This window comes from Pyricularia pennisetigena, chromosome 3 (genome assembly GCF_004337985.1).
Source record: "Pyricularia pennisetigena strain Br36 chromosome 3, whole genome shotgun sequence".
Classification (NCBI taxonomy): Eukaryota; Fungi; Ascomycota; class Sordariomycetes; order Magnaporthales; family Pyriculariaceae; genus Pyricularia; species Pyricularia pennisetigena.
In genome coordinates, this window is record NC_043742.1 from 6252246 (window position 1) to 6264804 (window position 12559).

The 12559-nt window shown below is 52.1% G+C and overlaps 6 protein-coding genes across 6 annotated transcripts in view; 2 read left to right on the forward strand and 4 right to left on the reverse strand.

Annotated features, from left to right (window-relative positions):
* Positions 1–634: 634 nt before the first annotated feature.
* Positions 635–1420, forward strand: PpBr36_03443 (uncharacterized protein; the record flags this gene model as incomplete). The annotated part of the gene is made up of 2 exons (XM_029890615.1): positions 635–792; positions 868–1420. 2 exons carry the CDS (start codon positions 635–637, stop codon positions 1418–1420), a joined length of 711 nt encoding a protein of 236 aa, XP_029753378.1.
* A 777-nt stretch (positions 1421–2197) lies between these two features.
* PpBr36_03444 (uncharacterized protein) lies at positions 2198–3796 on the reverse strand (the record flags this gene model as incomplete). The annotated part of the gene is made up of 3 exons (XM_029890616.1): positions 2198–2689; positions 2783–3123; positions 3193–3796. The coding sequence occupies 3 exons, from the start codon at positions 3794–3796 to the stop codon at positions 2198–2200; spliced, it is 1437 nt and encodes a 478-aa protein (XP_029753385.1).
* Positions 3797–4610: 814 nt separating this feature from the next.
* PpBr36_03445 (uncharacterized protein) lies at positions 4611–5336 on the reverse strand (the record flags this gene model as incomplete). Its single annotated transcript, XM_029890617.1, has 1 exon — positions 4611–5336. The coding sequence occupies one exon, from the start codon at positions 5334–5336 to the stop codon at positions 4611–4613; it is 726 nt and encodes a 241-aa protein (XP_029753384.1).
* Positions 5337–6406: 1070 nt separating this feature from the next.
* On the reverse strand, positions 6407–7612 carry PpBr36_03446 (uncharacterized protein; the record flags this gene model as incomplete). The annotated part of the gene is made up of 1 exon (XM_029890618.1): positions 6407–7612. The coding sequence occupies one exon, from the start codon at positions 7610–7612 to the stop codon at positions 6407–6409; it is 1206 nt and encodes a 401-aa protein (XP_029753383.1).
* Positions 7613–9206: 1594 nt separating this feature from the next.
* PpBr36_03447 (uncharacterized protein) lies at positions 9207–11826 on the forward strand (the record flags this gene model as incomplete). Its single annotated transcript, XM_029890619.1, has 2 exons — positions 9207–10668; positions 10760–11826. 2 exons carry the CDS (start codon positions 9207–9209, stop codon positions 11824–11826), a joined length of 2529 nt encoding a protein of 842 aa, XP_029753382.1.
* Positions 11827–12029: 203 nt separating this feature from the next.
* Positions 12030–12559, reverse strand: part of PpBr36_03448 (uncharacterized protein) — a gene marked incomplete at both ends in the record, with an annotated part of 1224 nt that continues 694 nt past the window's right edge. The window contains 2 exons of the mRNA XM_029890620.1: positions 12030–12191; positions 12275–12505. Coding sequence (XP_029753377.1) covers positions 12030–12191; positions 12275–12505 — 393 coding nt within the window. The remainder of the gene's footprint in view (positions 12192–12274; positions 12506–12559) is intronic.

Sequence of the window (12559 nt, forward strand, 5' to 3'; positions counted from 1 at the left end):
TAGAATCATCTGCCCCGAAGACTTTGTTAGTAGTTTGTTGACATGACGTCCAAAATGCTAACACACATCGTTCTGCGCACTATGCAAGGTAAAAAATAGGGGGCGTGCATATCTATGGCAAATGTACTGCATTGGACTACTCACCCGAGATGCGAGCTGTCTGGAGACCCTGCACAATGGGACTGTAAAGGTTATTTCGGGAGATATATAAGTCTCCTTCTCCTACTCCTGGGACATTTCCTCTACTCTGCCTCAAGCCATAGCCAAGTTTCAAGATACGTTGCCTCATAAAAGTTGTTACAATATAGAGTCGCTACAATAGACAAAGTCTCAACAGCAGTCAAGTCTCAACACCAAGTAAGTCGGCCAGCTTCTCCCAGGTCATAGTCGATAGAGGGTATCGTCAGGCGCGATGGACTTAACGTATAAAACTCACTCCTTGCTTTTGATATACACATATCGTGCGTCTCGTGCCTACTGGCTATCAGCAATGCGTGGGCACCAAATACTAACCTGAAGCAAGGACATCGTTGAACCAACCAGCCTTGAGCTTTACGACTCGACACCAAGGTCGCAAGAACAATCCAACAACAGAAATACACGTATTTCCACCACGTCGAAAAATCACGTCAAGATGTCTCCCATGACTCCCACTCCCACTCCCACTCCCACTTCGACTGCGGCGGAGTCGTCCCCCATTCCCAAGGCGATCAACTATCCCTACTCGGCCTACCAGCTCAAAAAGCCCCCGAGAGATCCCCGGCGCATCATCAACCTGACAGAGTGGTTCTTGTAAGTACCCCCGAGCAGGCCCCTGCAAACAAATTAGTCGCTGACACACACTTCGTTTCTCGTTCCGCGACACAGCTCGTGCAACAGGCCCGGCTACCAGGCCTGGATTGCAGCGCAGCGCAACCCCAAGCCCGCCAGCCCGCCCCTCACGTACAGGGAGAAGAGGCTCAGGGCCGAGGCGAGGCGCGCCGAGAGGAACGAGAAGCTGGCCATGGCGGCCAGGATAGCCAGGGACGCCAACAAACCGCAGGCCGGGCCGCGGAGCAAGATATTTGTCCAGCCCGAGAAGGAGAGGCGCGAGGCCGCCAATATCAGGGCCGCCGAGCTCAAGGCCGCCAACAGGAGAGTCGAGATGAGGCCCAGCATCCCGCTGGTTCGCGAACCGGCCGAGCAACGCCGGGAAGAGGAAAAGCTGGAAGAAGCCAAACGATCTGATGCGCACAACCAGTTCGTTGTATCAAGCGAAAAGGCCAAGCGGGTGGCCGCTGTGGCGGCTGAGAAAGCCGAGCGCCGCCGTTTGGCGCTTCAAAGGGACGTTGAAAAACGAATCACGGAACACCAAGCTGAGCGCGAGAAGGACGAACAGGAGTATGGTTGGAAAGCAGAACTAATGGATACTGAGTGCTAAGAACTTGGAGTTCGTCTATTTTTTGTTTGTTTGTTTTAATGTCTTGTTTGGGCATTGGTTTCGGGTTTCTCTGTTAATCATTAGGGGGCACTTTATACTGGGTTTGGTTTTAATGGGTATACCTTGGAGTCTAGTTGTTTGACTCTATGCTAATTCATTGGAAAGGGAGGGTTGAGGGCATGCATCGTATAAATCAGTCCGTCTACCAAAGAAATTGGTCGCTCTATAAGTCATGCGACCGGTTATCGTTGCCAATAATATATCTTTCTTCAGTCCTGTTCAGTATGTGCACTCTGTGCTTGGCAAACCCTTTCGGAGAGGGCAGCTGCCTGTTTGGCCTTTTCGTTGACTGCAACGTTTTGGTCGCAAAAATCGAATCATTATTGGCGAACTTGCGGTCAAGGGCCCCCTTGAGGATTAAGTGGCGGCCCTAAGCCTTCTCGGGCGTATCAACGCTCCCTTGAGCAACGTTGTCCTGTCAAAACATTGTTCCCTCACCACGACTTATCTTACGATCTCTTGGCCAATGTCGTTCTCTATCGCCCGGGCCAGACCAAGGCCAGAAGCTGGCGGTAAGCGCATATTGTCGAAGACCTTCAGTGTTGAAAGCAAAAAAACTCCGTTGCGACAGATTAACAATACGCAAGTACCATTATGATTGTGAGTTAGGTTGCCCGGTACGCTACTTCTGATACGTCTGCCCAGCATCGAATCTTTGCTCCTAAGAATGGCATCAGCTATCACCAGGTGGCGCTTCTCGGTATTGTTTCTCGTCGGTTAACTCGTTTCTGCCTTGGAAAACAGACATATCATCTCGATTGCCCCTGGAGTCTCGTACCATGAGCTCCTTGAGAACTTGACTGCACTATACGACTCTGCCATCCCACCCGGGTCAATGAAGTCTGTAGTCGCGGCCAGTGCTTTGCTTGGGTTCAAAAGCTGTGGAGTAGGGCACATGTCAGCTCGGTCCCTGGTACTGTGTCGGCACATCGAGACGAAGGTGCTCACATCTCCCCAGAACCTCGCGTTCAGCTGGTGAACTATCTTGTACAGCTCTGATATTTGTGTTTCCAACTCAGCTATCATACCCGTATGATTAGAGTCCTTGATAACCTCGAGGTGGTCGATGACAATGTTGCTGCGAAGGCAGGGAACTATTCGGGCAGCATTGGAAACCGGCTTCAAAGATTGTGACTTGGTCCCACTGGTTTCGTCACGCTTGACACTTTCAGTGAAATCGGTGTATTTTTTCGTCCGAGGGGCCGTATTCTGTGACACGCGATCGTCAGATTGCCCTATATCGTTGTTGCCTCGACGGACTTTGTATCAAAACAGATCTAGGTTATTAGTGGGAACACTTACAGCGGTGATCTTTTCGGTGTCCTTGGTATTTCTAGCGGCGTCTTCGCTGAAAAGCATGTCATCGAGTTGCTGCGCGTCTGTTTGACGGTTTGGGGGCTGTGGAGTTGTGGATTCGTCGCCAGTTTGGGCAACGGCAGATTCATTTTCAACAGCTTTCTGGACGACCGGCGTTTCCTGAGTATTGTCTTGAGTTGCCACTGCCTCAATGGGCTTATCAGACGCATGCTGGCTTTGATTGGCTTGGCTAGGGGATCCAGTAGTACCCGCATAAGGAGGGAAAGCTCTCTGTATAAGCTTGATATCGAGGTATAACCTGATCTTGAGCAAAAGAAGAGCGACAACTGCGCCATATCAATCAACTCAAATGAAGAAACATAACAGATTGAGCCTTACAGCAGAGGGTGGCTTACCCATAGGAAGCTCCAGTGAGCTGCTAGAGAATATCCACCCATAGTTCTCGAAGGCATTTGAGCCTTTCAGATCCAGGTATGGCAGATAAATATCGTCAAAGCAAGGACTGTTGACGGGTGTCGTCCCCCACCACTTCACAAAGTCGTAGCACTCCTGATCCTTGCCGAGCCGCAACATCAAGCCTGGGATGATCGTTCTCAAATATAGGCCGTCGTCCCGCCTTCCCAGCCAAGACATTTTCAGCAGGAGCTCAACTTGTGCGTTGACCGCGTCTGGAGTGTCGAAAAGGCACATCGCTGTGGCGAGACGCATCTGGGCAAACATGTAAGCTCGAGTCTCTGGGATAATGAAGAACTTGCCGTACGGATCGGCACCCCAGTCAACATTTCGCAGCTGCTCGGCTTCGTGGGACACTTTCTCAATGCACTGGGCGATATACCGGCAGTTTGCCTTGTGGTAAGGGTGGTCTGCAATTTGATGTGTTCGAGAACAGTAGTGAACCATCTCGCACCGGTTACAAATGGGGAGGTTGGGCTTCTGTTCACCACAGAAGTGACAGAACGCCTGGCGGGGGAGGGACTTGAATTTGCTGCCAACCTGCATTGTTGATCTGCTTTGCTGGTATCGGTAATTTATTCCTTTTTGAAAGAATGTCGCATCCGTGTATGCCGATGCTGCGGTTATAGAAATCAGATATAGAGTGGTGCTGCATCGCGGTACTGATAAGGAATGAATAAGAGTTATGTCGGCTCCCAAATCGGCCATTTGTTAAGCCTAATCTAACATTTACTTAGTACCTCGCAAGATTCGCATGGCAGCTGAGAGCTCTGAAAAAAGTCGTGCGGCCGTAGCTTCCTCTTTGGTCATCTGCTGAAGGCTCCTACCTATTGCTGAGCATGGCCACTACTGTAAATGTAGGTAGGGAAGGTAGTCTCGGTGCCTCAACTTTGAGGTCTTTCAGGTTGTCAGATTGTTCCTTCATCTCTGAATACAGCCATCAACTTTGTCCAGTTGGGGGTCATTTGGGACTAGTCTAGAATAACTGCATCATCAGTTGCAAGCACTTAGTTGATCAAGAAGATTGAACATGGGCGAAAACAGTCATCAAGAGTCAACAACGAGTAACAGAAACACATCCTTAATTTTTGGTATGAAAAAAATTGTTTGAAACAATCCCCAAGCCATCAAGTAGCACAATGGGCCCAGAGCCTTACTTCCTAACAAAACGCCGAAATATAAAAATGTAATCCAGATAAATGAAAAATAAATGAAGACTGAAAGTCAAACACGCGCCGCTATGCTTTAGAAATACAAACGTTGGGCGGTTTGCTCCAAAAGGGGTATTGTAGGAAAGAAGAAAGAATAAAAAAGAGAAAAAAAAAACATGGTACACTGATGCAAAGTTGTCCACCCATCCTTACAAAGCAGCCGCAGCGCCGAGCATGCCGAGGATGGCAGCAACAGGCGCCGCTCCCGTCGGCGCAGGCATCCAAGCACCACCGGTCTTTGTGGTGGTCTGGACAGTGCTCGAGCCCGGATTAGCGCTGGGAGGGGTTTGGGAGGTGCTCGGCCCTGGGGTGGTGATGGCCGGGCCGAAGGAGCTCGTGACGGTCTTGTCGGCGCTCGTCATGACCATGAACAGACTCCTCCCGTTCTCGCAGCTGACCTTGCCGTCGACAAAGGCAACCCGGGCGCTCTCGCAGCACACGTTGTTGAGCATGTTGCCAGGGCAGCCCTTGTAGAACGGGTTCGAGGTCACGCAGGGGGCCAGGGGCAGCTGCCACTCGACGCCGCTGCCGCTGCAGTTGGGGTCGGTGGACTTGCAGCACACGCCCTTCTCTGCATCGTAGGCGCCGGTGCAGGGGAGGGGCGGGACGGGGCGCGTGGTGCCTGTGGGGATGTCGAACTTGGGCTGCGGTGGCGCCGTTGTGCAGTACGCGGGCGTGCCGGTGATGGTGGAGGAGGCGGATGATGTGGATGTGGTCGCCGCCGTGCTGGTTGGCGTGCTGGAACTGGGTGTAGACGATGCGGCTGTGCTTGTGGTAGTGGGCGTTGCGGTGGGGTGTGCAAGAACGATGGCGGGCAGGAGGGCAAAGATAACAGCGAGTGAGCGAAGGCTCATGGAACTTGTGGTTGAATACATCTTGGAGGAGGCTGTGTTGTGCGGTGTTGATATTTTTTGTCTTTTTTTTTTTATTTCTTTCTTGATTTTCAAGAGTAAGAGAGAAAGAGAGAGACAGAGTAATAGAGGGAGAGAAAAAGGAATATAAAAACAATAGAGAAAAAAAAATCGATAGAAGACACAAAAAGCACTTTCCTAGTAGAAAGTACTATATTTAACTGAAAGGCTTGAAATGTCTTGAATCAAGAGGTTGCAATGTTTATGCTGATATTCAAGAGCAAAACCGTGTGCTTTGCTGAGCTGACCCTTGGCTGAATGTTTTCCCGCAAAACTCGCAAACAATAGAACGAGGGCGACAATGGCGACAATGACAGTTCAAACGCGAATGAATGCTGATGCTGAACAAAAGAATCACCCAAAACCAAGGCCAAATCCACCCGACTCCTTATAGTCTCTCATCTTGTCATCTTGAAAGCCCAACCGGCCGCGATGTGGTTGCGGGATGAGCTTCAAGCCTCCCCTTGTGAGAACCAGCCGCGATCGCTGCGCCCAATCCCAGTAAGCAGGTCGCTGCTGTTTTTAGGACTCGGTAGGGCGATGATTAGCGCCAACTTCGATAAGCCAGGCTTTAAATCCCGGTTACGCCCCTGCTCTAATTGCAGGGGTCGCAGGTGAGCACAGCCTCCACGTGACATATGCGAAGCTGGTGCCTGCCAAACAGGCTTGAGTTTCTGGGTCGTCCTTGTTCACTGCCTATTTGCTTTTTGAAACTGCCGAACTCACCTTGAACTGTTTGGGTTACCTGGAGTCGGCGAGTTGTTCATTGATCGTCACCAGTTCGCCATGTCAAATCCGAGGCACCAAATGAGGCGTCAAATATCAATTGAGGTCAAGGATTCTATTTCGGGATAAAAATAAAAGCGAAAAGAGGGGGAAAAAAAAGAGAACACTTTCTAAATCTATTTCACGTGGTTTTGATCGTGTACAACAAAGACAGTCCTTTGATTTACCTTTAAATACTGGGGCTCAATTTTATTTTCTGTCACACAAATACAAACCCTTGAAATCCGTTTCGACGAGTCCCCAAAATTTCACACAGAGCGCTTGGCGATCTTGCCATCGGCACAGACGGTGCCCGCCGCCAGATCCTGCGGCATCGCATAGCCGTAGTTGCAGATGCCAAACTGACGCGCGCCGATGCAGATGAGCGAGCCGTCCGTCGCACAGGCGACCTTGGTACCCTGAAGACCACCGGTGCCTGCGTCAGGTGCCGGCATGGGCGTCCCGGCAGGGGGAGCAGCCGTCTCGGGGTCCTTGACAACCGTGGCGAGGGTGGTGGGGGTGGCAGGAGGGTTGATGTAGACACTGTCGGGCAGATCGGTAGTGGTGGGTGGAGCAGCGCCTGCTGGTTCGTCCCCGTAGTCGCCATCGTTGCTGTCGTTGCTGTCGTCGCTGCCTCCCGAGGGCGGGGCCGGGGCGGCACCACCGTCCTGCATGGCGCGGATGTCCTGGCTGAAACTGGGCTCCGCTGCAGGCGCCTGGCAGCTACCAGACGAGCCCGCCGTGGGAGCCTGGAGGACCATGCCGACCTTTCCAGGCTCGGGGAAGTTCAGGACGCCCGGCGAGGTGGTGCACGTGCTTATGGGGTTGCCCTTGATGTTGGCAACAAAGATTGACGGGAGACTGTCGAGGTAGGTCTGGCCGGCAGCCTCGCTGGCGCCGCCCGAGATCTCGATGGGGGCCATGTTCATATACATTTCGCGGTTGCCGACGGTGTTGAACCAGGTCCACGCGAACGAGTAGGTACCACTCGCGAGCTCCTTGGGCACCGGGATCTTGAAGGTCTTGATGCATTCCTTCTCGCCAAAGGAGCCGCACTGCTTCGCGGTCGGGCGACCCTCTGGGTCCTGCCCGATGGTCTGAAGGTTACCTTCGCCGTCCGTCTCGCCGGGGCAGCCGCCGATGATGGACGAGATGACCTTCCAGGCCTTGGGGTCGGTAGGCGGCGTGGTGCCGGGGGCCACCGAGAACTGGCACGAGCCTCCCTTGTGCATTGCGGAACCGGTGAATTGCACCTCTATCGGGGCGCCACCGGCGGTGTACTTGTTCATCTCGACGACGCGAGACAGTCCCTGGCCCGGAAAGGCAAAGTCGGGGCCCAGAGGTGAGGTTTGGAGCAACGGCGCCTGGCCATTCAAGTTGTAAGGCGTGGGCTTGCTCATGATCATGTGGGCGTCGACACCCAGCACTGCCAGCAGTGCTGCCAGGGCGACGTTGGTGGAGGTTGAAGGACGCATGTTAGTTTCTGCTATGTTACTTGTTGGTACTGTGTGATGTCCAAGTCTGGCAAGCTTCTTGTGTGAGGAGGCCTGTAAAAGTGATGCGATTATTGATGATGATTAACGACAGGATGAGCCGGCACAAGACTCGAGATGAAGGTGACTTTTATGTGACGAACGAGTGAATCAAGACCAAATAGGCCAGAAAAGAGAAAGAGGTCACTGGACAAAGGTAATGAGCGTTTTGCCTGAACAATGATAGAAAGGTCATGTCAGTTCCTTTGTCGCGAGGGGTGGCACTTGTCTAAATAAATGGCCTTCAACAAAGGCAGGTCGGCAGTACACAATGCTTCTTCTACAATGGTCTGGATCGCACAAACGGGCGAAATTAGTCCAGAGCTAGCCAGTGCTATAAGGATTCGGAGCTTGAAGGGGTAGGTGTTGGCGTTGGCTGTTTGCTAATCCAACGGCTTCCCATTTCCGAAGCCATTCGAGCTTTGTCCTCGTGCTAACCAGCCGAACCTGGTGTCTACGGCGCGGCAAAAGGAGGGATGCGTAAGTCTTGAAAATCTCAATATTCAGACATAAGGATCAGTGGCAACCTGATGATACTCCTGAGACGAGTTATAGACTACACTCGCTAGGTCCAACCTGCCCGTCAGATTCTTATTTTCTTCTCCTTTCTTATGACGATTCTATCCCCTCAGGGGCCTCCGAGTTTTTGATTACTTGCAAAATAAATACCTCCCATATTCATCCCAGAGAACCTCGGACCTCCCTATTCACCATTCACCAGAGAAGCTACTGCCCCTTGGCCAACCCTAGTCGTGACTGAGCTAGCGGATTAAACACGGATATGAAGGATCGCCCCAACGACGCGTCCCTCTTAGCTGCCGCGTTTTCCAGAACCCAAGATCCAGTCACTTTAGAATAGAATCTGGGGGTCAGAGATCCCGGACTAGTCTAGCACAGCCTTTTCATGTCCGGGGGACCTTGGACGAATGAAAGGTCTTGGCAAATTCCGACAGTGGCATTACAGGGCAGCAATTAGCCGTTGAGGTTTCCAACCTTGACCAACGGTGAAAAGGTACCGTCAGATGCAACTAATTCATTTAGTAATCCAATGGATGAACGCTTGTCGTAAAAGGGGCAGTTTCTTTAGTGCGTTGGGGCTTGTTCAGTGTGGGGAAAGTAATGGTTCAGAGTAGTTGGATTTGTCCTAGCGACTAGGCGAGACGTTCGTTCAGGGACAAATATGATCAGCCATATCTCAAGGTGATGATTTGTATCTCTGTATCCTCAGTTCTACAATAAAAATCACGCGGATGGATGATTTTGAGCAGATGAGTCTTGTCGAGTTTGAACAGACCGTCCGCGTAAGAGTTGACGACAGAGAAACGAAGCTACAGTCCGACACGCTCCATGCTGTAAATTCTGCTCAGACGGCATGCAAAAAGTGGGCCCTGGCCCTGTTGCACAATTTCTAGTGGGGGTAGGCGCAAACAGGCTGCACCTTATTGACATTTTGATGACTTTGGAGACGACCTCAAGTGATGGTATAAAATTAAATGACAAAATTTCTGCTCTCTGCTCTCTGCTCTGATCCGTAATCATGAGCACTCGCCGGTCGACTCGCGCAAAACGTGCGACATACAAAGCCGTCGACTATGGCCTCGACGACGACGGTGAGCTGGCAGTGAACGATACTACTACTCCCTCCAAATCGAGCAGACGGCAAAGGAAACCTTCGGTAGATGAGGATGGAGACTTCGAAAATGGCTTGGGGCAGGTTGATGCCGTCCAGGACCAGATAAGCGACCTGTCTGCTGCAGAAGATGAGGCCCAGGCAGATGAAAGTGATGTAGGTTATGCTTCACACACCAGCTCATCGAGGAGAGCAAAGGCCAAAGCAAAGAGCCCCAAACGTCAGCGCAAGAGCGCGCCGACACAGTCGAACCCCACCTCGAGGCAAACATCGGCTTCAGCCTCCAGACATGTCGAGGAAACAGGAATTATGGATGGACCGACAGAGGAGCCGCCGACGCACATGGGAGCAGAAAGGTCCGGAGACGCCGCCTCCAAGGTCAGGTGGCGACTGCCAAAGAAGAAAAAGTCACAAGCGGCATATCGAGCATCGCTAAAAGTGGTCTCGAAACGAAAAGGACCGCCAGAGACCGACGGGGAGCTGTGGCGGTATGTGGCCGATAACCTCAACAAAAGCTTGAGGGTCTATCTGGGACCGTTGCAGCGTCACGATCGATTCGGGCTGCTTCTTGAGACGGTGTATGGCCCGGATGTGGCCGCAATCGCACTTGCAGACAACTTGCGACTGCACTATGTCAACCACGTCCTCCCCGACCGCGGGTTGAAAAGACGTTGCTGTGTCATGCCCAGCCCCTGGGTTCCTGCCGGTTTTGAGGCGGAGCAGAGAAAAAAGTTCCATGCATGGCATCGGCAGATCACAGAAGGCGGCACTGCGTCGCAAAAGCTCGGCAATATACCGGCCAAGCGTAAGAAGAAGCTTCTACCCCAGTCGGCCAAAGGAGACTTGATTACATTCATTGGGCCTCATGATAACCAGAAGCCTGTGGTGATTCCCCAAGGGAGTGCAATAACCCTCTCCGAGAGGGAGGAATCTCTAACAGACGAAGGACAACAGGCTACCGGCTGGTTGTTCGATGTGGGAGGTGTACCGTTGGCTATAGGCTGGGCTCCCCGCGCGGATCCCGACGCGGCTCAAATCCTCGCCGTCGCGGTTTCACCACACTCAGATTACACATTCTACAGAACCGAAAAGTCAGTACCTAAGGAGGACAAGACCGCCGGCAGCGTGCAGTTCTGGAGGTTTGAAGCGGAGCTGGATGCCAACTCTGTGCGCAGGCCTTGCCGAAAACCGCCGCAGAGAGTTTCGGCCATCTGCTTCGACTGGGGTAGAGTAACAAGACTGCAATGGTGTCCAGTTGCACCGGTGACCAAACCAGGATCTCTCTGTGGCGTGCTTGCAGTCTTGTGTGAGGGCCAAGTGCATATTGTCGAGGTCAAGGAGCCCGAGGTAGGCAGCGAGACACAGTTCGGTAGGTTTTACCTTTTTGCGCGGTCGGCAATTAACGAGGTGCTGCTTGATCATATAAATAGCTATCTGACTAAACACCCACACGTCTTTAGACTGGATTCAAACACCCGTCGCCACAATCAGCCTCAAAGAGGAAGAAACTGGGATACTCGCAACTTGCTTCACATGGGTCACTATAAACCGTATTGCGGTCGGATTTAAGGATGGAACCATCGGCATATGGTCTATACAGCCCCTTGTTCTCATATCGAAACAAGTTGTCCATCACGCTGAAATGCTAGACATATGTTCAGGCTATCCCTCGCATCCCTATGTCATAACATCGGTGCCGCTGGGCGGATGTCCAGCCATTACCGACTTTACAGATCCCTCCCAGGAAACGGCGGCTCATACGACTCCGAGTGCTGTTTTCCAACCCAACATGTTAGACTGGTGCGAACACATGCAAGGCTTCCTTTCAACTTACGCCAACTCCACCCCGGGATCTACCACTGTAGCCTTCCTGGCCATGAGATATCCCTCGCAGCTACGCACCGTCTTCCAAGGCTTCAGTCAGCCGATGTGCCTATCCGCCGGCAAGACGCATTGTTATACGCTGATTGGGTGCGCCGACGGCTCGCTCTGGTCTTTCAACACCATGCGCAAGGTCTTCTACCTGCGAGGCGAGAAGCTCTACAAGATTAAACTCTTTCAACACGAGTACAGAAAGGCCAATGAGGCTCAGACTTCAGATGGAGATGCCAATGGTGAAGACACGACGATGCAGGACGCGCACCAGGAGGAAAACACCGATGGTAAACCACAGATCAGGGGAGCAGTTCGGATACTGCATGGTTTCAAGCCCGAAATCAACGACAACCCGAGAAACGATCACTCCAGGGCCGTCATGAAGAAGGCCCGGGAGAAAGCAAAGGCAAAGGCGAAGCGGGCAGCGGCCCGCAAAGGAGCCTCGGCCGCAATCAATGGTTGTGAGCTGGTGGAGCGAACAGAAAGGGACGACTATCCGGAGGAGCATAACCCGCTCAAAGGAATCATACTACATGAACCTGAGACTCGAGTGGTGGTTTGTGCTTGGAACCCCAATGTTGAGTTGGGTTGGTGGGCGGCTGCTGCGATGGGTTCTGGACTTGTAAGGGTGATGGACCTGGGCCTCGATTGAGGTTTTCTCCTTGCTATAACCTGAGCAGATGATAAATTGTGAGCCTTTTTTTCAACTTGATTATCAAGTCTGTTCTACTCTAGTCTATTGCAGTTTAGAACCAATCTACTGGGAAATGCTCAGACCATCGCGAAGCCTCGGCTGAATGAAAAAAAAAAAAAAATGGCAATAAAGACACAATTTTCTGCTGAAAGAAAAGGCGCTCAGCATTGCGCAGAGCCCAGCGGACTATGTCGGAAGTCAAACGCTTTGATCATGCCGTACAAATGAGATGCAGCGGCCAGGAGAACAAAGATGTGAAAAATCTGATGGCTGCTACACCAGATGTCAAATTTTCCAGGAAATGACCGTTCAGGCCAGCGTGCCTGCGATCAGTAAATGTCAGCAAGAAAAACTTGCCGTCGTCCGGTTCTCCATTCACAGAATTTAGGAATCGGCCAGGTCTTACCGCATAGATGAAGGCTCCGAAAATGTACAGGCCGCCCTGCAGCAGCACCCACCTCAACCCCATCCGCTCGTCCAAGGCAGCAAAGCCATCCTCGCCGATGGCATGCACCACTGGCACCACTCCGGAGAGGCCGAGTCCCACGAACATGAGCGCCCGGTAGGGCCGCCAGGCTGGAGATCGGAAACGGTCTACCCAGGAAACAGCCAGGCATCCTAGGCCAAGAACACAGATCTAATAGGGGGATGCTGTCAGGTAATTTCATGACGACGAGGCACCATTTCAGAA